Source organism: Vombatus ursinus, unplaced genomic scaffold (genome assembly GCF_900497805.2).
Source record: "Vombatus ursinus unplaced genomic scaffold, bare-nosed wombat genome assembly UNPS02014777.1, whole genome shotgun sequence".
Lineage (NCBI taxonomy): Eukaryota > Metazoa > Chordata > Mammalia > Diprotodontia > Vombatidae > Vombatus > Vombatus ursinus.
This window is the reverse complement of record NW_020954555.1, coordinates 795,338-823,171: the sequence shown is the minus strand read 5'-3', so window position 1 is coordinate 823,171 and position 27,834 is coordinate 795,338. Positions and strand designations below refer to the sequence as shown.

General features: G+C 43.1%; 1 protein-coding gene across 1 annotated transcript; it reads right to left on the bottom strand.

Annotated features, from left to right (window-relative positions):
* Positions 1 to 1,409: 1,409 nt before the first annotated feature.
* Positions 1,410 to 27,834, bottom strand: LOC114045088 (selenoprotein N-like). Its single transcript, XM_027864930.1, has 12 exons — positions 27,649 to 27,834; positions 26,616 to 26,733; positions 22,002 to 22,144; positions 16,647 to 16,850; positions 15,999 to 16,123; positions 13,001 to 13,138; positions 12,103 to 12,196; positions 6,850 to 7,032; positions 2,622 to 2,727; positions 2,382 to 2,494; positions 2,173 to 2,274; positions 1,410 to 1,765 (listed from the first exon to the last, which is right to left on the bottom strand). Exons 1-12 carry the CDS (start codon positions 27,832 to 27,834, stop codon positions 1,706 to 1,708), a joined length of 1,572 nt encoding a protein of 523 aa, XP_027720731.1. The 3' UTR covers positions 1,410 to 1,705.

The following is a 27,834-nucleotide window of genomic DNA, read 5'->3' as shown; positions in this document are numbered from 1 at the left end:
TGCTAGGGGCAGCCTGCACTTCACTCTCACCCCAGGGAGACAGACCTTTCCTGCTGACCTTCTGAATAGTCTTGGGCTGGAACATTATTCTACCTCATCCTTTTGTTGGTTCTGCCATTCCAGAATTTGTTTCGAGGTGTTATTTTAAAGTTAGAGGGATATTTGGGAGAGCTCAGGTGAGTCCTTGCCTTTCCTCTGCCATCTGGGCTCGGCCTAGATTAGAATATTGAAATCACTATCACTGATATTGGGGGGCTTCTTGAGGTGTAGGGTTCCTCTATTATTCCTTGCTTTCTATTACAAGTGCCATACTCCCGCCGTGTAGACGTGGATGTCAATTGGTTAAGTCCTTGTCCTGGCACCCAGTTTATGTTTAAGTACAGGCCTGTGGGCCAGCCAGAGACATTGGGAAAAAATCCACTAATGAATTCAGATGCTGAGTATAACACATAAAACAATGGGAATCAGTTCAATGCAAAGCTTTATTGCAAGCAGTTGGGAAGAAGGAGAAGGGGAAAGAGGAAAAGGGAACCCAACATATAACTCAGGCATACTTACTAGCACACAGGATAGTTCATATAAGGGCAGTGCTATGTTGGGCAGCACAGAGACACAGGTCCATTCATCAGGAAGGGGGTGGGGTTCTTATACTCTGATTTTGGGTGGCCCCCCAGTGCTGGCTGAGTTACCTACCAGGGGTCCCAGTAAAATATCATTTGGGGGGGTTGCATATCAGGGGGAAAAATGGCCTCTAGTCCATCAGGTCTAGATCTTAACAATGGTTTCCATGCATAGATTCTATAAGCTATGGCCTCCCCTAGGGTGGACTGTCATGGCAGCCTCAAGGTCATCAGGCCCAATCTTATAACACTATTTTTAAAAAATTTCACTCCATCCAGAAGCAAAGCTAGGCGAGGATCAACAGATTAGAAAGAGGACGATTGATGATTAAGTCCCAGGAAAATAAACAAAGAGGAGTTTTTTTTGCCAAATCACTTTACTGGATTTTTGTTTTTAAATAATTATTTTGTAACCAGCATGTGCTACAATTATATGAACCACAGACACATAGAATATTAAAATAACTGGGGAAGGAAGGAGGGGAGGACAGGTGTTGGGTGGAATGTCCAGAGGTGCTACTAGAGATGTGACTCAGACCAACTCAAGTTCTGGAAGAAAATGTGTCTTGGGAGATTGTAGATATCAGAGAAGATAATCAGTAGGGGTCAACTGAGCAAAGGTACTCCTGGGCTTCCACTGAGGTTTATGACTTGTTTCTTCTCTGGACCCCAGCCTATGAGTGAATGCCTTGCTCTGCCCATTAATACCTTTCAAAGAAACTTCCTGCCTTTCTGTGAAGAAAGGGCTGAGCTCGGAAAAGTCCTTCCTGCAGGAACTGTTTATACACCACTGCTGGGTGCACAAGTCCACTACTCCTTTCCTCTGAGACTTGGTACAGATCATCAGCACTTAGGTCGTGGACCTGAAATTCAATTGAACAAACATTTGTATTCCCAGTCCTTGGCACAGGGCCTTGCATATAGTAGGTGCCTGATAAGTGTTTATTAGTAATTGAGATGATTGCCAGTGGATCTGGAAGAGGGATCAGATTTGAGAGAATCATGGGTGATGTGTCAGTTAGGTAGCTCCTCTGAGCCAGGTAGAGGGCATCTATTTCCTGCTCTTGGCCGTCCTGGCCCCCTCCTCAGCTTCCGTTCTTCTTTTCCTCTCTTCTTGGGTAGGGACTAACACTTCCAGTGAGGCACTAGAGGGGAGCGGGAAGGGATAGAACCAGAGACGTCATCAGGGGCACCCTGCCAACAACGTCACTCTCTGGCTCAAGGACCTACAATCACATCATGTACCCAGACTCCTTTCCTTGATTTTCAGAGTCTCAGCCAATCTGCCCAGGTTTCTCTTCTTACTGCCTTCTACATATACTCATTTCCACCTTGATGCATACAGTGCTCCCTGCCTGGAATACACTGCCTGTCCCCCTATATATTAACAAATTCTACCCGTCCTTTAAGGCCTTGACACATGTGATATCACAGAAAGTATATCCTGTTTCCTTTGCAAATAGTAGCTGCAAAATCAACATGAGCATTTACCGAATCAACAGGGAGGTTGTGGAAAGTGGGTAGGCAGAGGGGGCAGGGGTGAGGCACAAACCACAGTCCCATTGGGCAGGCAGAGAAGCATCTTCACGGGGGAGTTGTATTTCTCCAGGAGGAGTTCAGCCAACTTTTTGTGAGACTCGTTGTCTTGGTTGTTCTGGAGGCAAACAAGAGGATACGAACCTCTTTTCTCAGCTCCTTGCGCTGACAGACCTCCCAAAAGCTTGCTGTGGCTGAGCGGTCAGCAACCCGCCCCTTGCTCACCTGAATCTCATGCAGCTCATGCACCTGAGACCAGCTGCTGATAAAACTGTTCTTGAGAAGAGTGACGATGAAAGAATTCCCCAGTACTATGTCTCGCAGACCCTGCCCAGGACCTGTTCCCAACAGTAGGATGCTACACTTGAGAGAATGTTGGGGGACAGTGACAGCCTCCTCCTCTCTCTCCTCTCCTCTCTCCACTTGCCCAGTCCTCTAGATCCCACCACCCCAGAGACTCCTCACCAAAACAGGACTGATCATCCAGGGATCCCCAGAGCACGATGGAGTGTACCAGCTTGTTTTCAGTCCTGGCTTGTTCAAATGCTTTGATAAGAGGCAAGTAGGTGACCTGGGAGATAGGAGGGTAAAGCCTCTTCAGGCCCAGGAGGGAAATGCTAGACTCTGGCTCCAGCCTCAGAGCCAGTAGTACTAATATGCACATCACAGCAAAAAGGCAGTTGGTTGGGAGTAGTCAGACACTGGAGTTTTCAGGGGATGCTGCAAAGAACTGTAACCCTCCAGTACAGCTGCAGGGAAAACAAGGCAATTGTCTCACTGGCCTGTTAGATCTTTTCTCCCGAAAGAAACCACTTAGGCCTATGACTCTGAAGTGCAAACAAGTCTCCTCACTTAAAGAGAAGGTGACTGGGCTTGACAAGTACCTGTCTAGGCTCCAGTTTTTAGTGAGGATAAAGAGCTCTTTGAGTAGATGGAAGAAATTATTCAAGAAGAAGGAAGTTCATGAAGGAAAATGTTCTGAAGAGGCAATGAGTGATCAACATCAAGGCTGAGAGGTTGATAGTGGGAGAAAGTAACCCAAGGGAAGAGGGGAGAGATCAGAATAAAAGGTTGATGGGAACACTCAAGCACTCCTATCAGTGCAGTGACCAACATGATTCTGGAAGACTAATGGTGATCCTCACCCCCGGCAGAGAGCATGGAATAGGCTCAAAATACAGCATGTTGACTACACTGAAACCTTTGTTTGTGCAGATTACAACAAAATGTGGCAAGTCCTCAAAGAGATGAAAGTACCAGATCATCCTACTTATCTCCTGAGGATCCTATGTGTGAGCCAAGATGTAACCAGTAGGGGGAGCTAGGTGGCGCAGTGGATAGAGCACTGGCCCTGAAGTCAGGAGGACCTGAGTTCAAATCTGTCCTCAGACCAAACACTTGACACTTACTAGCTGTGTGACCCTGGGCAAGTCACTTAACCCCAACTGCCTTAAAAAAAATGAATAAAAGGGTGGGGTGGTAACGTCAAAAGAAAGAAGGTGATGCACATACCCAACGGCCTATTTGACAGATCCAACTGGGAATCCTATAGGCATCTTAAACTCAACATGTGCAAACGGAACTCATCATCTTTCCCCACAAACCTTCCCCTCATCTCCTCACTTCTCTTTCACTGTTGAGGGCACCACCACCCTCTCAGTCACTGAGGCTTACACACTGAGGTGGCGTCCTTGACTCCTTCCTCTCTCTCATTCCATCCCCAGCCCCATACTGAATCTGTTCACAAGTCCCGTTGACTCTACCTTTGTGACATCTCTCATCTATTTCCCACTTTCCTCTATCTTTCCTTTTCCCCTGCTAGCACTCCGATGCAGTCCCTCATTACCTCATGCCTGGCCTATCGCAATAGCCTTTTATCTCCCTGACTTAAGCCTCTCTTCATTCCAGTCCATCTTCCACGTGGATATGAAACTGATCTTCCTAAGATGAAGGTATGACCCTGTTACTCCCTCCCCCTATTCAATTAACTCCAATAGCTCCCTATTACCTCCGGGATCATTTATAAAACCCTCTCTTTGGCTATTAAAGCCCTCAGCAGCCTGACCCCTTCCTACCTTTGCATTCTTCTTATACCTACTATCCCCCATGTTCTCTGGGAGTAGTCCAAGGCTGAGGCTTGGCAGGGCAAAATCAGAAATGGTAGAAAGAGCAAGGGACTTGAGACAGGAGGACAATGGAGAGTTGAACTGATTCACAAAGGGTCAAGATGGAGGAGCAGGGTGCAGCTAGTGGTGGCCTGGGAAGGAACTAAGGGGTCAAGAGACTGGAGGGCACGGTGTGGATGAAGAACAGGGTTAGGGATTACAAGGTAGAGGGAGAGATAGAATGACAGGACTGCGATCAGATAAAGACATTTCAGAGTTCAGAAACATGGAAACAGAGCATTTGTGGGTGATGGCAAGATCAGGGGTATGACCATCTTTGTGTTTAGATCAGCTGAGGTAGAGGACTACATCACGGCAAGTGAGCTGAGGAATCACGAGGTTAGGGTGTTTGGAGGAACATCAATATGTGTATGTACATATATACATATATACATACATACATGCACACACACACACACACGCACGCACATATATAAATCCCCTAGTATGAGGGCAGGAGTTGGGGAGGAGAAACTTATTAAGGAGAATGTCATGAAAGTTAGAAGAAAACAAGTATAAAAGGATTGTTTTGTTGGAGAGAGGGCCCAGTTGAAATTATATTAAAAAAACTGCAACTGATCCAGTAAACAAAGCTTTATTTTTCTCCAGCTCTGTTCAGCAGCAAGAGAATAGGAGCAAAGGTAGCGAATGGTTGGGAAAAAAAGTTTATTTGCTAAAATAAAGAGCAAATTTATTATTTAAAAAATTGTAGAGAAAAAATAGTTAGGATGTCATTCCTAGAGAGTCTATAAGAAAAGATGGCTGAAAAGCAGGACAGCCTCTTAAAAATTATGTTCTGATGATACAATAGCAAAGGATTCTTTTGAGAAAGAAAAGGGGTGGGCAGCTCAATAGATTAATGTTGGTTCATGTCTCTTGGCCTGGATAAAGCACAACCTAAGATACAGAAAAAAACTTCACAGGTGTGATCCAGGGGTCATTGCTGGTGATGTTCGAGGTAACGTGGTGAATGGAAGGAGTACTGGAAAACTGGAGACCACCTGTCCAGGTTTTTGATGAGAAAAAGAAGATAGGTTCTGCAAACTCTACATAGATAAGCTTGGTATTAGCCGGAGGCAAAATTCTAAAATAGATTATTTAACATATGGTTGGTGAGCACTGAGAAAGAAAAGCCCCATCACAAGTTGACAGTTGTTCACCAAGAACAAATGATTCCAGCCTTACTTCATTTTCTTTTAATAGAGGTCCCTGGGGGGGAGTGGACTCAGGGGAGCGCTATACACTTTAATGTATTGAGGTTTTAGCAAGTCATTTGACAAAGTGTTTTATGGCGGTCTTAGGGACCAGAGAGGAGAGATATGTGCAGTTAAATGAGGTCCGGTCATCAGATTAGCAGGCAACACAAACATGGGAAGGATGGCATAACTGAAAAGGGTTAATCAGGTGAAAAAGATGGGTCAGATTTGACAACATTAAATTTACTAGAGACAAAGTATAACGTCACATGCTTAGATTTTAAAAAATAAACTATACAAATATAGGATGGAGAAAACAATAGTCAGCAATTCATGTGAAAAAAAGACAGGGGTTTAGTTTACTTCAGCTCAAAGAATCAAGAGAATTCTGTTGCTGTAAATAAAAGTTAAAGCTGTTTGAAACTACAATGTCTAAAACAAAGGAAGGTATAGCACCTCTATGTTCTTGGGGCCAGGAGCCACACTTTAAATGAGACATTGGCAAGTTGGAGCACATTAAGAGATTGGTGGTCAGAACGATAAGGGAACGGAAAACAATGCCACATGAGGAATGGCTGAAGAAATTGGGGATGTTTTACCGATAAGAGAAGATTGAATAGTAGCCTTGATAGCTGCCCACAAGTTTCTTTGGAGGGCTGTCTTGTGGAAGATTGACTAGGCCCATTTCCTTAAGTCAGAACTAGGATCAATGATGGTAATTAGAAGCAGGTTTGGACTCAATAGAAAGACTGGCATAAAATGGCATGGATTACTTCAGGGACAGTGAAATGCCACTGGAGGTGTTGAAACAGAGTCTGAGAACCCTTGGTAGGAGGGTGTCATTCAGGAGATTCATAGATTAGGTGGAGACACTATGACCCTTAAGGCTGATTCCAAGTCTTGTGTTCTATAATTTTATTATTCTAGGTGACTTCCTACAGAGGGCCTAAGGATTCCCATCTGTATATATTCTGAGTACTAACTTGGCCCCCAATTTCCTTACCTGAGGAAGCTGACACATCCCAAAGAGATGAGATGGCTGGTCAGTAAGGAAATGAGGGCTTTTGACAGGGCCCATATCTTCTATTCTAGTGCTCGGTGTCGAGAGTAACAGAAAGACATGAGGTGCCTTTTGCATACTTTCCCCCAAATCAAAAAACATCCCCTCCGTTATTCCCCCTTAGAATTCTAAAAACCTTGAATCTCACTTTTTGCCCCCAGCTTCTGTCCTCCTTGCCAACAGCCCTAGCAACTCTCCCCAATTTGTCCTAGAAGGGTCAACCTGGGGAGCTCCTACTGATTCTGTCCTCTAATTGTTCTATATGACCTTACCTTCAAGAAGGGATACATGGCAACTCCTAGCTGCCAGGCTGCCTTCTCCCAGCTTATCTCCTGCTGCCACACAATGTCCTCAAGGACAAGCTGGCTGGACTGGTCACAAGGTCTTCTGTAGGTTATTTTGCCCTTCTTGTGAATCTCAGTTAATACTGAGGGTCCCCAGGACTCCAGCTCCATCTGAGAAGAGAAGTAATCAGTGATGATTCTAGAAATCCCAAGTGAATTTTCTGGTTATGGTCTAAGCACAGATTCATCTTTGGGTGAGAAAGAAGCATTTTTCTGGAACTGATACTCCGCACCCTATCCTGACTGGTTCCTATGATCTAAGTTTTCACCAGTCTCTTTGAGAGGATGCAGAAGAGGGAGGAGATGTGTTCTCACTGTCAGAGGGCAATCAGATTAAGGAGAGCAGAGGTGTGAGTGGGTTAGGTCATGTTGACAGAAAGTCAATCTGACACACTCAAGGAGAGAAAAGGATCCAAACATGACTGTGTAGTTGCATTAACTACAGATGTAAGAGCCTAGATTAGTTAACTTTGGGTGGTTAGATGAAAATGGTGCTACAGCCCCAAGTGGCTCCCCATACAAGCCAATTAGTTTTGAACAGAGAAAATTCAGTGCTTTAACCCCATAGCATATCCCTCATTTCATCCAGCAATGAATCAAGCACAGTCATGCTTTCTTCTACAGAAAGCTTTAACCAACCGACCTTAATTCTGGGGCCTTTCCTTACTGATTATCACCAATCTAGCCCGCTGATATTTTGTTCACACATAGTTGTTTGCATGCTCTTTTCCCTATGAGACCGTAGGCTCATGGAGAGCAGAGGCAGCGCTTCTGCCTTTCTTTGTTTCCCCCGTATTTAGCACGGTGCCTGGAACATAATATGCGCTTTGTGGTTACTAACTGACTGACAGACGAATTGCAGGTTATAAGGGAGTAAGATATGGAGGACTCAGTGCAGACTTGTCCTCATTAATGGATGAACAATTCATCCTACTGAAGGTGGGCCTTTGTCTACCAAGGGCAGTGACCTTGACCTGCACCAGTAGCAGCAGAAGCAACCAGGAGAAGGACACTAGGTTACCTCTGCACCTCTCATTAAAGTTAAAAGTGTTCCTTTCTCCCAGAGTCCTTCTGGACTTATGGCCCCAAAGCCAAGAGTCTGATCTCCTAGAGTAAGAAGTAGAATGCAGGAGTTGAATGAAGGTCAAGGTTTGGTCTAGCCATCTAATTGGCTATCACCTCCAGGATCCAATGTCGAATCCTCTGTTGGTGTTCATGACCCAGCCCCTCCTGCCTTTCTGGTCTTCTTTCTCCTTCCTTTTCCCCATGTGCTCTGACACTGCACAGTGTCATTGCAGTGACATTAGTCTCTTTAATCATTTCCATCTCCCTATTTTGGGCATTTTCTCAGACTGGAAAATCTCTCTCCTCATCTCTCCCTCCTAGCTTTCCTGGCTTCCTTCAAGTTCCAGTTAAAATTCCACTTTCTAAGGGTCTTTTCTAATGCCTCTTAATGCTAATGTTTTCTCTCCGTTGATTTTCTCCAATTTGTATCTTGTTTGTATATAATCATTTGCATGTGGTCTCCCCCATTAGACTGTGAGCTCCTCGAGAGCAAGGGTCTGTTTTTGCCTTTCTTTGTATCCCCAAAATTTAGCACAGCGCTTGGCAAATAGAAGGTGGTAAATAAATGTTTACTGATTCAATGAACTCTATGTCTACACAGGAATTCCATAGAGAATGAGAATGCATACAGTGAGGTTAAGAGGAACAACCAAGGAGAACAGGAGAGGTAGCACATAGCTAGAGAAGAGCAAATGTTCTAACTTGAAAAAGGAAGAGAATGGAACCTATAAACCTAGGCCCATGAGCCTGACTTTGGTTCTTGGAAAAATATTAGAATATACTGGAGGCAGCTAGGTGGTGCAGTGGATAAAGTATCGGCCCTGGAGTCAGGAGGACCTGAGTTCAAAATAGGCCTCAGACACATAACACTCACTAGCTGTGTGACTCTAGGCAAGTCACTTAACCCCAACTGCCACACACACACACACACACACACACATACACACACACACACACAGAATAAAAAAAATTTGGGTTATTTAGATTAGGAATGGAATGCCGTGGTTATGGATTACCTAAATTTCAGCTTACCATTTGACAGTCTCTCATGTTATCCTTGTGGACAAGGTGAGGAGATATGCGCTAGACATATGTTCAGTTAGGTAGATTCATAACTGGTTGATAGACCAGATGAAAATGGTAAATTAGTAATCAATGAGTTGATGTTAGTGGAAAGGGAAGTCTAGTAGAGTGCCCCAGGGATGCTGAGTTCTTTGCCATTTAACTCAATTCATCAATCACTTAAATTAAGGCATAATCACTTAAAAATGGCATATTCATTAAATCTGCACATGTCACAAAGCTGAGAAGGACAGATGACATTTTGGATGACAGACACAGTTTTCAAAAAGAGCTCAAAAGGAAAGCTTGTTGGGCTGAATCTAAGAAGAAGAAATTTAATAGGGAAAAATGTGAAGTCCACATTTTGATTAAAAATATCTACTATGCAAATTCAAGATAGGAAAAGAATGACTTAATATCAATTCACATGGAAAAGATCTGAGGGTTTTAGCGGACTGCAAACTTGCAGCTCAGTCTGAGGCCAACAGCCAAGTAACCAGGTCAGATAGTTCAGACCAAGGGGAAGCCTGTAATTCTGTAGTTGTGAACCTGCAGATAGATCGCTTTAGCTAGTAGACAGAGGCTGGGGCCATCAGCAGTTTACTGGAACTCAAACCGAGGGCAAGCCTACATTTGTATCACCCAGACCTAAACTACGGTCAGGAGCTTGTAAAGCTCAGAACAGGAGGGCAACAATCAGACTTTGTCCTAGATCATACCACTTTGGGTACACTAAAAGTTTGCAGGTCCCTGGCCTGAGTTGCCCCAGAGATTCTTGAAGAACACAGCATTCAATATCCAGAGAAAAAAGTAGCAGGACCCCAGAGAAGGCAAATCAAGACCAAAAAAGGCCCAGATATTCCCTCCTTAAAGATTTAGGATCTGACCTTAACACAAAGTCCCAATTCAAGAAGTATAGCTGGAAGAATGAGTAAACTTAAAAAAAAAACCCTCCTACTTTCAGGAAGAAAGGACATTTATTAAGTGTCTGTTGTGTACAGGCACTGTGATAGGTACATTAAAAATATCATCTCCTTTGAGATACCTAAGACATAAACCTAGAAGATGAAAATAATTTCAGAACATCTATAAGAAAAGCCTCAAAGAAAAACACAGCTTGGATGCAAGGTCAACTATAATTTCCTAGAATAAATGAAGCAAGAGCTTAAAAAGAGTAAAAATGATTTTATAAATGAAATGAGAATGCTAGAGGAAATAATTGGAAAATAAATGAGTACTTTGGAAGAGACTGGAAGGAGAATTGACAGCTTAATACAAGAGGTACAAAACTTAACCCAAATCACAGACTACTTGAAAACCAGAATGGATCAAACAGAATTTAATGATTCCATGAAGAGAACATAAAATAGAAAAACAAAGTCAAAAGACTGAAAAGATAGTAGTAAATGTAAGATATCTCACATCTAAAACAACTGACCTGGAAAACAGATCAAGAAAAGATAATTTAAAAACCATTGGACTACCTGAAAACCATTGGACTACCTGATCATAAAAAGAGCCTGGACATCATATTTTGAGAAATCATGAAAGAACACTGCCTAGTGAAAATAGAAAGAGAATCTATTGGCCCCCTCCTGAAATAAACCTCAAAATAAAACTTTTAAGAGCATCATGGCCCAAATCTAGAACCTTCAGGTCACAGACAAAATGCTACAAGCATCCAAAAAGAAAGAGATCAAGTACTGAGGTGCCACAGTCAGGAACATATAAGATTTGGCAGCTGCCAGTACACAGAAAGGGGGAGCTTGGAAGGCTTAGAGGAAGGGAAGAGACATCCTAACTTGGGGTGACTATCTTGGAATGTTTAGAAGAGAAATGCCTGTGCTGGACCCTTGGAAATGGAGCTATGTCACTGAAGAGTAGAAGAATGGAAGAAAGAAATAATGAAACATGGGAGCAGAACAAGCTTTGAGCTGTCATGTCTAGGAATGAATCTGTTCACATTCCTCCAATTTTAGGATGAGGATTATGGTTAAGTAAAAATAAAAGTTTATGTAGGTCTTTAATGGAGACTTTAAAAGTCTTCTACTAGTTTAATGCTAGTGAGCTAGGAACTGCTCATTTCCCATAACTACACTGTTTTGGAATTTTTCTGACTTGTACATCATGCTCCAGGAAACTCATCACTGGGAAAACCTCATCGTCCTGTTAGATTGAATCAGCCTTGCTACTCATTATCCTCTGGCCCTCTTATTGGAGGGTGGAGCCACAATAAATAAATAACCTCCATTTAATGATGACTTCTCCATCAAGGCCCTGCTTTGAATACCTCCTCCCTTCACCCTGTTCAGCTTCCTTTTGTGCATTGTCTTCTCCCATTAAGATTCTAAGCTCCTTGAGGGCAGGGATTCTCTTCTTCTGCATCTCTGTATCCCAGTGATTAGCACAGTGGACACTCAGTAAATATTTATTGACTATTATTAAAGTCCTAGGTATTGCCATTGCCTAGAAACAGAATAACCCCAGGACCAAAGCTGCATTTTACCAAAAGAACAGGAATGTAAGCGGATGGACAGGCCTCCTGACACCAAAGCTATGACTTTTCAAGGAATTAAATCTTAAGCGGATTTTTTTCTTGGGGAATAGCCATTATTCACTTTTACACAGAGTATATTTGTAGAGTCCTACACTGGGGCAGCTAGGAGGCAAAGTAGATAGAGCATCAGGCCTAGAGTCAGGAAGATCTGAGTTCAAATCTGGCCTTAGAAACTTACTAGCTGTGTGACCCTGGGCAATTCACAAACTCTATTTGCCTCAGTTCTTCATCTATAAAATGGGGACACACTGGAAAAGGAAATGGCAAATAATTCTAGTATCTTCATCAAGAAAACCACAACTGAATAATAACAATAACATTCAGGTTATTCTTTTCTTCTATTGCCAGCAGGGAGTTGTGAATTGGGTGGCATCACCTTCCTGTCTGTAACATTGCTCCTAGTGCATTATAATCAAAGGAACCCCCTAGACTGGAGGGTAGGATAGAACAGAACTGTAGAAAAGTCCTGTCCAAGTCAAGCACCAGGTCACACACACCTGAGAGAGGTAGCCAATATCCATGTCCAATTCGCTACTGGAGTTGCCATTTTCTTCATACTGGTAAAGCCATTCCATTTCCACGTTTAGAGGCCTTATAAGAGAAGTGTATATGAAGTTTTGATGAGTGCAAACAAGGGAGGTTAGCTTACATCAATGACTTCAATGGTGCCAGGGCTGAAGGCAGTGGCTGAGGATATACTACTGGATGGATGGCTTCAAGATGGGCAGAAACCTGGAAAGGAAATTGGGGAGGACAAATAGAGACTTGGAAGTCTGACAAACTAGAATGATTGTCTCAAGATTTTACCATGGAAGAGGGAGGGTTGTTGATGGAAAGGAAAGCTGGGTTTTGGGTAAGTAAAATTCCTTCAAGAGTAAAAGGGTAAGTCCAGAGGTTGTCCAAGGACACTGCCAGGGCCTGAACTATACCTCTCTCCCTCTTCTATTTCCATTTCCCATAAGCTATTACCCATAAGACTCCTGAAGTCTGGAATATACAAACAAGATTTCTCTAAGTGAGTGGAATTGATAAGCTGGGAGAATGTCATAGGGAGGGGACACTATCACATGTGATCTTTAGATCTGTTACTTTGGAGAGCTTTTGATCTCCCAAGGTAAGAAGCAACTATCCTTGCCTTTCCTAGGCTATATCAGAAGAATAGATGGGCTTTTAGGGTTGTGCCTGTGGGCTCCCTTCACTGTTTCTTCCTTGCCAAAGCAGCTGGTTCCAGATCCCTCCCAGGAGAGCATTTCTGAGAAATGAGGAAGGGAACCTTAAAAATGACAGCGACAGCATTCTACTGTCTAGGACAAGTCAGGGTCCCAAACTCCTGCAGTGTATCTGATGGGTTTCTCTCCCTTGGCTGAATTGCCCCAGAGGGGCTATGTAACCTACCTGTGATTGGGCACAAAGAGCTTGAAGTCACGGACATGGGAGGAATCTTTGGAGAGAATGATGTGCCCAGTGAACTGTCCTGGAGAGAACCAGAAGGGGAGGAGGGGTGGTTCATTGAGCTGGAACTCAGCATGGATCCTGTGGCCAGAAAGGATAAAGTTAGAGAATCTCGGAGTTGGGAAGGCCCTCAGAAAGCATCAAATTCAAACCAGCCCTGAATCCATTCCCTTCTATCTCATCCCTGAAAAGTAGTCACTCAACCTCCATTTGAAGAATCATAGAAGAAACCCCCCTCCATAGAATATTAGTGTGGAAACGGACCTTGGAGATAAACTAGTTCATTTGAAGGTAGCTCTAAGGATTAGGAAAATTTTCCTTATATCAAGTAAAATTGCATCTCTACAACTGGCACCTTTGTTCCTAGCTCTGCCTTATAGGGCCAAGTAGAATAAGCCAAATCCTCTTCCTACAGCAGAGTTATAATGTCCTCACTAAATCTTTAGGTCAAACAGCTCAAGTGCCTTCAGCCGGCCTTCTTATGGCACAATTTCTAATCCCTTGCCCATCCTGGCGGCTTTTCTCTGAATGGATTCCAGAAGAAGGCTTGGCTGAGAATTCTGTCTGCAGATGGGACAGGCTCTTCCTTTCCTGTCTTCCCTGAAGAGGCTGGCTGGGAGTGATTTAACCAGGTGTTAAGATTTTCTGTGGATTGTAACTGTTTGGAAGAATTGTATATGCCAAGGAGAGCAAAGGTCCTTTGCCCCAAGGGGGTAAATGAAAAACAAAAAGATAAGTAGGGAGATATTAAGAGTATACTATCTGCTCTGGATAAATTCAGTTCACCAGGCCCAGATGCACATCGGAGGATGCTGCAAGAACTGAGAGCTGTGATTCCTGAGTTACTGTCATTACTCTTTGAAGGATTATGGCATAGAACACGAGGGGTGCAGCAGGAAGACTGAAAAAGAGCAAATTTAAACATGGAAGACAGATTCTTCATGTGAGCCAGAGAGCTTAACTTCAATTTCTGGAAAAATCCTAAAATATATTTTTATTTCAAAGTATTAATTACTGAACATCTTGAAAAAGAAGCGGTGATCATTGAGGGACGGTGAGGATTCACCAAGAATTAGCCCCACTCGACTAACCTCATTTCATTTTCTGTCAGATTGAGTCAGTTGATAATTGAAGGAAATGATACAGATTATCCAGATTTTTTCCTCCAGCTTTTTGAACATGCTCAGATTGCCTACCATGGAGGCATTGCTAAGGGGACTTGATCAGATTGCCTAACATGGAGGTGCTCTGTGTTTCCTACCACAGGTAGGTGGGGGTAGCCTCTTTGATTGGCTGTCCAGCATAGGCAGGCTATCTAAAACTGCTGAGATGTTCTGCTGGTTGCTGCTGGTAGCCTATTTCTGACTTAGGCTTTTTCCTATGCTCTTTCCTGCTGAAACCAGGGGGTAAGTACATGTGGAAACCATGGACTGAATGGGTGAGAAAGGAAGAACTGCTGAGAAATAGGCCTGGGGATGTTTTGTTCTATTCTGTTTCATTTGTACTCAGTTTCAGGTGCCAGTGGTGATCCTCATGGGACCTGGCTTCTCTAGGATTCCCTGCCAGGCTGGTTGGCTGCAACGTCCTGCCTAACATCCTGGCTTCAAGGCTGCCATGGCTTGAACTCCCACGTCCTGTGGGGATGCCCTCTGGTACCTGAAACTGAAAAGGGCAAATGAAACACAAGAGAAGCAAATACACCCAGACCCATTTCTCAGAGCTAGGTTAAAAGAGAGGTCGAGAAGGGGAAGGAATTCCTCCCCTTTCCCCATTCAGTTCATGGCGCCCATGCTGTGAGTGAACTATGGTCTTTACCCTGTCACTGCAGCAGGAAAACTCACAAGATAGAAAGACAGTTACCAGCAGACAACCTTGCCAGGTTTAATCCCTGTTCTGGGTAGCCAGTCAAAGGAGGCTACTTCCACATGTGGCAGAGAATGAGGAACAACTCCCTGTTGGGCAATCCGGGCAAGGCCCCTCAGGAGTGCCTCCATGTTAGGCCATTTGGGTGTGTTCCAAAAGGCTCCAAGACATCTTCAAAGCATCTGACAAGTCACTTATTCTGTGCTTGAACCAATGAATGAAAAAGCATTTATTAAGTGCTTACTCTGTACAAAGCCATGGGAACACAAGAACAAAAGCAAAGATGGCCCTTGCTCTCAAGGGGCTTAGATTCTAACAGAGACAGATGAAACAAAATAGAGGAGCGGAAGCTAGGGTTGGATATTGTGGCTTAATGGTTCAGAAAGTTACAGTAACACACCTTCAAGCAGATGTTCTTAACCTGGAGTCCATCAACTTGTTTTTTAAAAGATATTTTGATAATTGTATTTCAATAAAATTGCTTTCCTCTGTAAGCCAACGTATTTTGTTTTTATGCATTTAAAAATGTAATTCTGAGGAATCCAGAGGTTTACCCACACTGCCCAAGGTGTCTATGACACAGAAAAGGTTAACAACCACTGCTTAAAAGAGTATAGGGGTTAGCTTCACTTGGTGGGATGGCAGATTCATTGAATAATTCAATTGCCACAAACTTTTGAGGCAGGACCAGGAAGGTTTGGGAAATTGCAAACTGTAGGAAATCCTGAATCTTTTCAGGGACTGGACTTAAACTCATTTTGAGACAATTATTGTAACTTCATACCCAATCTCTTAACAGAGATGCCATTTGTATGACATACAAAATAGCTTGTTTCTGGACCCTGTTCTTGTGCAAGTGACTAGAGGCTCCCTGAATAGCAAGAGATGGAAGAGATCTTGATATTCTTTTCCCAGAGGGGAAAATCATCCCCGATAACTGAGGGATAATTTCGGTTTCTTCTCTGATATGCCATGTACTGCTCTGGATTCTATCCCAGGGTTCTGTCCCTTTGTTCATGACCACCACTCTAGCCCCTGACCTACCCAATCTGGAATACTGGAGGTGGGCAGTACTCACCTGAAGGCCACGGTGTAGTAGAAGTCACTGGTGGCCATAAGGCAGGCCACTGTACCTCGAGGGCCAAAGCGGGTCTTCACAAACAGCCTTGGGTGGAACATGCTCAGGAGTTTATAGATCAAGTCCTGTGGGAGGCAATGGCCCAATTACTTTGGGAGCCAGCTTAAGGTCATCTCCTCTCCTGGGGCTGAAATAGGTTACTGGGCCAAAATGCTATCTCTGTACTCTTTCCCTTCAAATTGAGCGGGATAATTGAGTTTTTCCTGAAAGGACTTGAGGCTTCCTTCTCTCCTCTTGGTCCCTGGGGTGGGAAAGTGGTTATCTGGAACCTGGTAGGCTCAAAGTCTCTAAGAATTATCAAGGAGTCAAGTTCAAGAGAAGATATAGGGAGCTGGGGGAGAGAAGCATACAGCCTTTCAAAGCAAAGATTCTCATATCCATAGATTCTAGACTCCTGGTGTAGAAAGATGAGTTGAGGTTTGTGGCTTGGGGCATCAGACCTAGTGCTGGGTATATAGACCTGAGGCATTTGGGTTAGATCTGAAGTAGGCTGGGTCAGGCCTGAGGCAAGAATATCAAGCTGATCATTTGGTGAGATTTGAGGGAGTGGAATAGGGATGGATCTAGGGACCTGGGGTCTTTTCTAACCTCTTTTGGGCTGGACCTTGGTGGATAGAAGCGATCAGAAGAGAGATGTTCTTTCAGATCATTGGGGATAATCCACCAGGGCTCACCCAGCTTCAGATCCTCCTTTGGTGGCAGGAAGATGAGGAACTGTCGGGCTGAGAACAGGCGGAGCACTTCGTCAGGGACAGTCCAGTTTCGAAGTCCAGAGAGAGTGAGAGGAGAAACCTAGGAGAAAGCGAGAGCGAGTGGTGTAGAAGAAGAGGCGGTGAAGATTAGAGGCAGACTCAGGCAGGAACAGACAAACTACTGGGGAGGTTTGACAAACGGTTAGGAACTCATCCAAGGTTTTTACCCAAGAGCCCAGAATAGACGGAGAGTTCCTCTTCCCAAGGGCCCTCGATGAGAGGGCCTTGCCGCTGGCCCACCCAGTGAGAGCTGAGCACCTGGTCCTCTGGCTTTGGTGCTGCTTGCTTTTCACCCGGTCTAGAGTCCCTACCTGCTTCAGACGTACCTCCTAATTCTATGCCGTATCTATTCTCTGCTGCAGCCCAACTGGCTTATGGACTTTCCCAAGAAAATAGCACAGCTTCAATACTTTTGCTTATCATGTTCTCACTGGAATATCTTTCTCTCTCTCCTCTTCTTATATCTGTCCTACCCATCCTTCAAGATGTGTAATATTCTGGAACTTTTTCACATTCACCGCTCCCTTCTCTGGACACCTATAGTGCTTACTGTTCAGACTAATTTGATTCAACAAATCTTTTTACAAGATTTATCTCCTATTATAGGAATGTACGCAGAGACAAATATGACAGAGGTTTTACTCTCATGGTGTTTATAGTCCAGTAGGGGAACTATAATTTTGTGTATAAGAGAGGAATAAATAAGGTGCTATGGGAATAAAGAAGAGGTAAATAATTAGTTTCATAAATACAGAATGGGAAAGGCACGGTTAGGTAGTTGAGAATTTTGTCTGAAAATGTTCTGAGGGTCTTAGTGGACTGCAAGCTCAATGAGTAAGCACTCTGATGTGACAGAGAAAAAAGTTCAGGTGATATAGCTTCCAGGAATAAGGTGAGAGCCATTCTGTCCTCTGCTATGGTCAAACCATACCTGGAATATTGTGTTCAGTTCTGGGAACCAGTTTTTTAAAATCTGGTTTGTATCGATAATGTTTTCTTATTGCCTTCCTTTTCAAATATATCCTTCTTCCCTCTCCCCATGGAGGCAAAGAGAAAGGGGCCTATATTTCCCCTCTCTTGCCATGAGTTCCATTTTGGAATGTGCTTCCATCTCAGTGTGCATTGAGTAAATCATATTCCTTTCCTTGTGTTTAGAATTAATCTCTGGTCTGGTCTGCTTGCATAGCTAAGTTACCATTGTAAGAAAACAGTCAGAAGAAAATACATAGTGATAATCCAAACCTCTAAGACTTTCATAATATATCATCATCATGATTTTCCTTTTCACAGTGATAAAGTAGGCTCTAAGATATTATAAACCCTCATCTGAAAACTGTACACTCCATTTATCTCCCCTTATATGGAATGTTGTAATCTTGTACCTGGCAACAATTTGTAATTCAGCCTATCCATCCTCGGTATTTATTTCTTCACTCTCTTCTATGTATGTTGTAGAGATGGTTTACAGAGATTTCTCTTGAAACAGCTGGTGTCTCTTTCTACCATAGCTTGTAATATCAATAAAGTTTCTTCTTAGTGACTTGTACTCGACACTTTGAGTCGTGGGTCCTTGTTGACCATGATCTTTAACTGATACATTGGCCAGGAACCCAAGGATGTATGACTGAGGAGAGACTGTAAACTCCGTATCTTTCTGAGGCATAGGATTTCCCCTATTTATTTTTTCTTTAGGTAGGTAAAAAAAAATCTTGTTTCCTCTTTGTTTTTTTATGATTCTGTTTGAGTTGACTTGTTTCCATTAGGAGGAATTGTTCTGTTTTGTATTTGGCTGACCTGGTTTTGTTCTGTGCCAGTAGATTTTTAGAAGGAGGATGCTGCCATTATTATCTTCACTGAACCGTTGCCTAAATCTTTTTTATTGTCTGTATGCTCATCACTTTTTTTTTTTTGATTAGGCAATGGGGTTCAGTGACTTGCCCAGGGTCACACAGCTAGTAAGTGTTATGTATCTGAGACTGGATTTGAACTCAGGTCCTCCTGACTCCAGCGCCGGTGCTCTATCCACTGCGACACCTAGCTGCCCTTCACATCACTTTTAAGGTTTGAAGAACCTTTGCAGACCCTCAGCAAAAGGGTCTGTTGTCTGTTCCCTCCTTTCCTTATGTATTTCTGGCTTTGGTTTTCGATGCCTGTTAAGACTGACTGCCCTCACTGCAGAGCTTTATGAGGTGAAGAGGCTATGGCATAGGAGGGACAGTGGACGTCCCCAGTAGACCTCTCCTTCTTTTGTCTCTCCCTGTCTGTTCCAATGGACAGGTTAGTTTAAGTGAGTTCAAGTTTCCCTCAGTTCCACTCTCTCTGATTTATTATTCCTCTCAGATATGTTAGTGTAGTTAAAGAAAAAAAATACTTAGAATGACAACTGAAAAATGTAAGGGAGAAATTGAGTGCGTCCCCGAAATGGTGCGCAGGCTTTTTCCACCCTAAACCCTCAGAACAAGTGAAGCTAACTGAGCAGTGGTTGTTCGCTCACTTTTGCCTTAAATTTACAACTACCTCTTAAGAGGAGAAAAGGGAAAATGGGATGCTTTCTTTGACTGGCACATAGAGGCTTGCAAAGAAGATTTTGATTTTGAGGTCTTGTTATCTGGGGGAGGGAAGATATTACTGGCAAAAAGAATGTTGCTGAGCAAGGGTACAGAGTTGAGAAGGTATAGGGAATAAACTGAGGGCAGAGTGAGTGAGGAATGGGAGGAGGTAACACTGGAAAGGCCAGCTGAGGCGTCTTTCATAGGGTGCCTGCACCTCACAATCTCCTTATACTTCAGATAAAAAAGGGATTCTTTCTTTGCTCTTTGGCAGCACTGTGGTTTTTTTTTAAATCTACCAATTTCTATTTTTTCTCTACTTAATAGTATTTTTACAATTACATGTAAAGATAGTTTTCAACATTCACTTTTATAAGATTTTGAGTTCTAAAATTTTTCTCTCTCCCCCCTCCCCAAGACTGCAAGCAATCTGATACAGACTATACATGTGCAATCATATTAAACATATTTCCACATTAGTCATGTTGTGAAAGAATAATCAGAACAAAAGGGAAAAAAATCACAAGAAAGAAAAATTTAAAAAAAAGAGAGAGCAAATAGTATTCTTCGATCTGCATTCAGACTCCATAATTCTTTTTCTGGATGTGGTTAGCATTTTCCATCATGAGTCTTTTGGAATTGTCTCAGATCATTGTATTATTGAGAAGAGCTAAGTGTATCAAAGTTGATCATTGCACAATGTTGCTGTTACTGTGCATAATGTTCTGGTTCTGCTCACTTCACTCACCATCAGTTCATGTAAGTCTTTCCAGGTTTTTCTGAAATCCGCCTGCTCACTATGTCTTATGGAACAATAGTATTCCATTACATTCATACCCTACAACTTGTTCAGCCATTCCCCAATTGATGGGCATCCCCTCAATTTCCAATCCTTGGACACCACAAAAAGAGCTAGCAGTACTGCTGTTAATTCATTTTGATGTATAGTTTTACAGAACAAATCCTTTTATTAAGGGGATTTGTTCTGTGAAGTTTAGACTCAGTCAAAAGGCCACACCCAAGGATCTAGAAGGCCACATGTGGCCTCAAGGTCGCAGTTTCCTCACCCCTGGACTAGATACCCTTTAAAATACCTTCCAGCTCTAAAGCTATTATTCTATGAACTTTTTAAGTCATGTCTTATATACTCTCCCTTGTTACCCTAGGATCAGGCTCTTTCCGTGCCATCCTGCTGAGGGGGAGAAGAAAAATTGGAGGATGTCTATGTTCCCAAGGTTTCATTTCCCTCCCAGCTGTGCTTCTGACTCTCTGGTCTTTACCACCATGACTTAGCTGCCTTCTCACCCTAGAAACTCCCTAACATCTGGAACCTTCTCACCTTGGAATATCCCTCCACCATTCTGCACTCTCGCCCACCCCCAATTGTTGAGTTTCTTGTGAGGCCTACATTTTGAGGATGGGCCCTGGCCAGTCATGTTTCATTCTATGGACCTGGCAATCATGGCCCCTCACATGGTATCCCTCAGGCCCCCATTGCTTTTTAACCTCTCTTTTATACATTATCTCCTAAGCTCCTTAAAGGCAGCAACTGTCCTTCTTTATGCCTGGTACAAAGTAAGTACTTAAATGCTTGCTGCCTGCCTACCCACCCAAGGCTAGAATCCCAGAAATGAGCCTGAGTCCTTAGCTGGTAATTGTGAAAATGACTTAAAACCCTGTTATTCCATCACACCTCATAGCTTAGCTATTTTTAAAGCTGCCCAAATACTCCAGAGCCTTTGGTTTCTTGGCCTTCAGGTGTTCTCTCTTTCCCCTTTCCTGAGAAGATAAGGGATCTCTCCTTTCTCACTGAGATTGAGGAAACTTCATCTGAGGCTGGAGTTATGGTTGGGGGTAAGGAAGGGTAGGTAGGTAAGTGAGCCGGGCAAAGAGTTCCCTATGAGATGAGTTTAATATTATGTGTATTTAATATCATGTGTAAGGAGCTGTGTCTGGTAAGGTGTCTTGAGGGGCTTATGGAAATCAGCCCAGGACTGCTTTTTGTTAGCCATAAATTCTGGCAGCTGTGACTTGTCCAAGGTCAGGTAGATAGTAATAATTGCCAAAGGTTGGATTTGAACCTATGTAGGCATTCTGTCTGGAGCTGAATTCATTTCATTGTTAACCTGAGTTAAATATTACAAAGAAGGGAATCCTTTCTGTTTACTTTGTATTTGTGCTCAGGAAATGTTATTTCATTGAATATTTATCTGAGAGAAGGAATTTTGCGCCTCTCCTCCTGGCTCTCTCCCTCTAAAATCGCATAATGCATCTCCAAGTCAACTCAAAGGACTTCCAGACCATCCAAAACTCTAGAGGCATGGATAATTGAGAACTGCACAGTGTCTTCATATTTAGACCTTCTGAAAGGAGAAAAGGGGGACCAGGTAGGGAAAACAGAGGTGGGGGCTTGGGGACAGAGCAATTTTTCCATATACTATGGGGTAAGAAACACAGAGAACTCTTCAGTGTGGGAGCTTTATGGCTCTACTTCAGGTTGCCTCAGTTCCATCACATGACTAATTTGGCATTGGGATGGAAGGGTACAATAGATACTTCACAAGCCCTGTTCTCTGAGACCTCACAGGCCTGTAACATGGCCTCTTCAGCTTACTACTACCCAGTCCTCCCTTCAGACTTACCCCCAGGAATCCATTTCTGCTCTTGGACATAGTTTCTGGGAGCAGAGGCTGGAATCTGGCCATCATAGAAAATTTCTCCTCACTGAGGTCAAGTGGAGAGCTCCGGGACACTTCCTCTTCAAGGATGCTGACAGAGGTGACTGCTGTGGGAACACAGACATGTTAACAGAATCAGTGCCATCTCTTCTAGTACCAGGGACAAAGTATTTCTCTTCCCCTCTCCATTATCCTATGGAGAATCCCTCTCTGTCAAGTGAGAAGGAACGTTCACAGACAGAGAACTGCATGGGGAGGGGACGAGGTCTTGGACTTGACTCTTTACCCCATTTTGCTTTCCCAATTGTAAAATGGGGACAATTTTCTCTGCCTGGCAAGGAGGTTAGGAGTTGTTTTAGGAACAAGAACTTCATGGGGGACTACTATGTGACAGGCATTGTGCTAAATGCTGGGAATACAAAAAGATGCAAAAGACAGTCCCTGACCTCAAGAAGCTTACAGTCTAATGGCAGAGACAATATGCAAACAAATATACACAAAGCAGTCGATATATAGCATTTTGTATTTGCTCCCAGGGGTGACTGGGAGCCATTGGAATTGAGCAGGGGGGAGTAAGATGGTTGGACCTGTGCTTTAGGAAAATCACTTTAGTGTCTCAATGGAGGATGAATTGGAGTGGAGAGGGACTTGAGGCAGGCCAACTCACCAGTAGGATGGAATTTGAGGTGGGATGCAAAGTCAGGTCTTTCTGACTCCAGTTCTAGCGCTCTGTCCATTATACCACCTTGCTACATAGGGTTTTGGAATGATAATGATCATATTCTAATCCCAGCACTACCACCAACAATCTAACTATATGATGTTGGGAAAGTCCTTTTACATGTCTAAACTTCATTTTTCCAACTATAAAATAAATGGGTTAGCCTAGATGTTTCCTGGGGTTCTTTTTCAGTTCTGTATTTCTGCTCATACTATTTCTAAAAGCATAAATGTTCAGAAATTAGAGGATGAAGCTGTCTATATCTGGGTACACATTTCATTTAAGAAAGCATTTGTTGTTTATAAAAGCCATACTCCAATGCCTCATCGGGGTGTCAAGGTGACCCTGGGCTTTCAATGTATGTTGGAAGAGAACAAGCTTGGGGAGGTTCTACTGACAAGGATGCATGTCCTCTACCTGAAGGCCAGATCAGCCATGTATGGAAAGGCTCATTACCCCTTTCTGGTTACAAGTGATCAGTTTTGGGAGAATCACAACCCATATGACAAATAAATATTAAAAATAGCCCTCAGTGTGATATGCTCTCCCCTCCCACTTCTGCTTTTGCAGATTGGTAGGCATAGGGGCAGAATGTACTAAGAACCACACCATTCTTGGACTGTCTATAAATTAACTGCTGGTACTCTGAAAGGGAGGTCCTTGTCAGTAGCAACCAATGATCATTTCCAGAGGAATTGAATCATATCAATATTGGCCACTTCAATACAAATGAAAGCAAAGGACAAAAGGAAGTTGCATTTAAATGGAGGATATCTGAAAAGTTCTTCTTGGAGAGACAAAGGAGTTGGCTTATCATCCATCCAAAGGAAACATGAAACATTATTTCATGGGATGCCTAGTCATCTCTTATTGTAGTGCTCATGAGTGAGTATTTGCAAAAAGACCACCATGAAGGAATTACAACTTATATGCCAAAATCTGTTGTAGACAGTGAGGAGGCAAAGAAACACTATGCAGAATTCAATAGAGACCCTCCAAATCAAACCAACATATATTTTAATACTCAACATATTCTATGCAAATATGGGTATAAAGGGTGATAGAAAATGTGGCTCAGGATTAAGAAATAAAAGAAGCCCAAAGCATACAGTGTGTGGAAAAGCCTCACCCCCTATGCATTATGAACACTTTCTTAAAAAATGAAGTTGTGAAGTGTTGGACATAGTAAGCACTGAATAGCATCACACACAAAAAATGAAGCTGATTTCTCAGCAGATAGGAAATGACTGATGACTTATATGGGAGACATTTCCATATTAGCTGTGTATTTAGTCAAACTATTGGTCTGTTAGAGCAAAACTCAAAATTGAGAACAAATAAATAGAATACAAATGAGAAGTTATTGCATACAATTAAAACATCTCCAAACTGACCTCTTTAAATCAACAACTGACATTAAAACATGGGAAACAGATAAAACAATAGTCACTGACACAGATTATCACTATTTTCTAAGGATGGTTAAGCAATATAAATCAGTCACTGAGCAAAGAGGCTAAAAAAGCTTAGAAACAATCTCAGCCAGTAAATGTGTGATTTCCTTTCTAAGAGGAGAAATATAGAAGGTAAAAGCAATATTTGTTTAGAATATAAATTCATTTGTAAAATTTTATAGAGGAAGATGGTAAATTATGAGCAGTATCACCTTATAAAAGTGACAAACAATAGAAGAAAACTTGGAGGCCTAATTAAGCCAGACTATTGAGTTCTCACCAATGCTGTAAGGGAGGTGGAAATGACATGAAAGAAAACAAAGATGGAAAGAGCAGTTGGGCTAGACCAAGTCTGTCCAGAGCACTGAAGATGACACAGATCTTGAGGGGACTGAAAGACTGTTTCTCAAGGCACCTGAGAGGACACCAAATCCTTAAAACAACCAAGCAACCCCTGGACATTATGACTACTACAAAGTGATAAAGAAGATGGTAACTACTGACCCATATGTCTACTTTCCTATGTCTACAAAATCTTCATGAGAATACTCTATACACATTTTGAGGGCATCCTTGATGAAAATATGAGAAGGGAACAGACATGTTTTTGCTAACAAAATGTGAAAGCAGACCATATAACTTTATAGTTATGTAATTACCTGGCTATCTAATGAAACGTAACACAGCGTTTTGTCACTAAGTGTTTGTCATTTTCATGGAGGTTAAATTCAGAGTCCAAAAGGAAAAGCAAGGCCTATAAACGGTGAAAATCTCCTAGATGCTCCTGTTTATGGATGACACTCTGCTGACTGCATCCTGTTCCCAAACACTGCAGTGTTATGAGATTCAGAATTATTTAAGAGTCCAGCCCAAAACACTGCAAAAACCAAATAGAGAAAGAAGGCATATTGTTCAGAGTATGATAGAGATAGGTCACAGAACTGAACTCTTAGTACATATAGTTTAGTCAGACACTGCTGTTGGACAACTAACTGGGGCAATGACCCAGAGTTGAAAAGAAAGAAAGCAGGCTGGATAGCATCTGGGAAATTGCCCAGTGCTTTTAATGACCCTAAGCTTTTCCTTGAAGCACAGATCATCTTTTGATAAATGGTCAATGTTTTTCTGGTGATCCTATATGGCTTTGAACCATGGAATACCACCATCTCAAGAATATTCAAGTTGTCAGCTACTTACAAGGCAACAGAGAGATGCACGGTGGGGTCAAATGCCAGGCTTGTAGGAGAAACAGCATAAATATGTGATCAAAACAATGAACAAGAAGAGATGGTGTGGTCATATAATGAGAATGAAGGATAACTAATGGAGGGTCCTTGTTTCCCATTGGTTCCAAGTAATGTCAAGAGAGCTAAAGCTGGGGTTCATAAAGCAGGCAGCTAGGTGATACAGTGGATTAGGAGCTGGGCTGGGAGTCAGGAACACTCGAATTAAAATTCAGCCTCAGACATTTACTTGCTATGTAACCCTTGGTAAGTCCCTTAACCTCTGTCTCAGTTTCCTCATCTGTAAAATGGGGATAATAATGCAACTACCTCCCAGGGTTGTATCAAATGAAATAAAATTTATAAAATGCTTTACAAATGTTAAAGTACTATATCAGTACTAGCTATTATTTATAACTGGGAGTCTTCTCACTTATTAAAATATTGTTAACTGTACTTTTGTATAGTTGGTTTCCTTTGTAATACTATATATTTTGTTTTATACATTTAACATTATTCTGAGAAGGGGACCATACACTTAGACAGATTGCCAGAGGTACAAAACACAAGACGAGGTTAAGAATATCTTAAAGGAAGAGCTCTAATGAGTTGGGCAGACCCAAAGGACTTCAGTTGAGAATCTACTCAAATCTGGTACTGTGTGACTTCTAGCAATCATTTAACCTCCTTCTGCCTCAGTTCCCTCATCTGCAAAATGAGGAACTGGACTAGCTGGCCTCTGGGATTCCTTCTTGCTCTAATTCTATGATCCTGTGAAGGATTTTTAGAACGTGGGCAAAAGTCACACAAGATAAGGGGAAGATGGGTTGTGACCCACAGTGGCAGGAAGGCACACCGGAACATATTTGAAACCCTAACCTGTGAGAAAAGCTAAGATCAAAATAAAGTCTGGGAAGAAAGAAGCTCTGGGAATTTGAGGGATCATTGGTTTGCCTGTTACTTAATTATTGCCACTGTCATCACTGATAATGATCATTAATAATGCCTGATGTTTGTACAGTCCTTTAATGAGACAAGCTTTTCTAATGAATTCTATCTTTTACCCTCGCCTTGACCTGTGAGTAGAAATGGGGTTTTTCTTTTCAGATGGGGAAACGAACAAGTCACTCCAATTCTCCACCAGGGTCTTCCTCATCAGCCCCTAGTGACTCCCAAGTACCTATCAATTTCTTAGCATTAGGCCTGAACTCTTCAAGGTTGATGTACATGTCTCTGTCTGAATCCAGAGAGGAGAAGAGAAAGAATCCATCCATCCCCAGGAACTTCTGTGCGGCCTCCTGCATCAGAACAAGGTGACAGAAAGATGGGCTGAGCATACAACAACAGGCCTAGTTTGCTGCTCTTCTTGCCTTGGGATCAGACACAGTTAGGACGTTTTACTCTTGAGGCAAACTGCGTTGGCTGGAGTCTTTCTCCTGGAGGCAGGAGAAAGGGGTTAGGTAAGGTTTGACCACTTTTCTTTCTTTCTTTCTTTCTTTCTTTCTTTCTCTTTTTTTTTTTTTTGGGCAAGGCTGAGGTTGACTGGACAGACAGCTCATGAGAATTGAGGTGTTTAAGAAACTGTAACTAAGCCCAAGGTGTTGGCAGGAGGCAGGTGGAAGAGTGGATAAGGAGATGAAGGGAGAAAGAAGAGAACTGAAGGTCCCACAGATAACAGCCGAGATGTTCTAGATGAGACGGGAGTGAATGTTAAAGGAGAAAGGTGTCAGAAAGCAGTCTTGGGGAAAAGGCGATTCCTTGGTGTCAGGTAAAAGAAAAGAGGATGTGGATCTTCAGGACGAAGCTAGGCTTCACTAGGATCATCAAAGGATGGAAGGGAGGTGAGAAGGCATCTAAGACGAAAGGGAATTTGTGACTAACAGAAGGGGAGGGTGGTTCAGAGGTCAGGGACTGAGCTGAAGAGCCCTGTGGGGAGAGGGCTGTTGGAGAGGGGAAGGAAAAGGCAAGGAGACCCAAGAGAAGACAGACGAACCAGAATGAAGACAGGGGAAAGGGAAGAGGCAGGAAAGGAAAGGCAGGAAGAGGTGGGAGGGGGAGGTGATGGGGAGGAGGAAGGGGATGAGAAGGGGAAAGGGATGGAGGAGGAGAAGGAGGAGGAAGGGGATGAAGGGGAGAGAGGATGGGGGAGGAGGAAGGAGCTCCAGCGTGGTCCCCTCCCCCACACCCCATGGCTCCCTGCCCCCGGGCCTGACCCGCAGCGCCTCGGCCTGGGCCTCCCGGTAATCCACATAGCCCCGGGCGGCGACGGCCAGCAGCGCCCCCAACACGGCCACCAGCAGCGCCAGGTCTCGGAGGCTGCGGGGGCGGTGCGGCGGGCGGCGTGGGGGCTGCGGGGGTAGGCGGGGTTCGCTGGGCCCCGGCCTCCCGGGAAGGTCCAT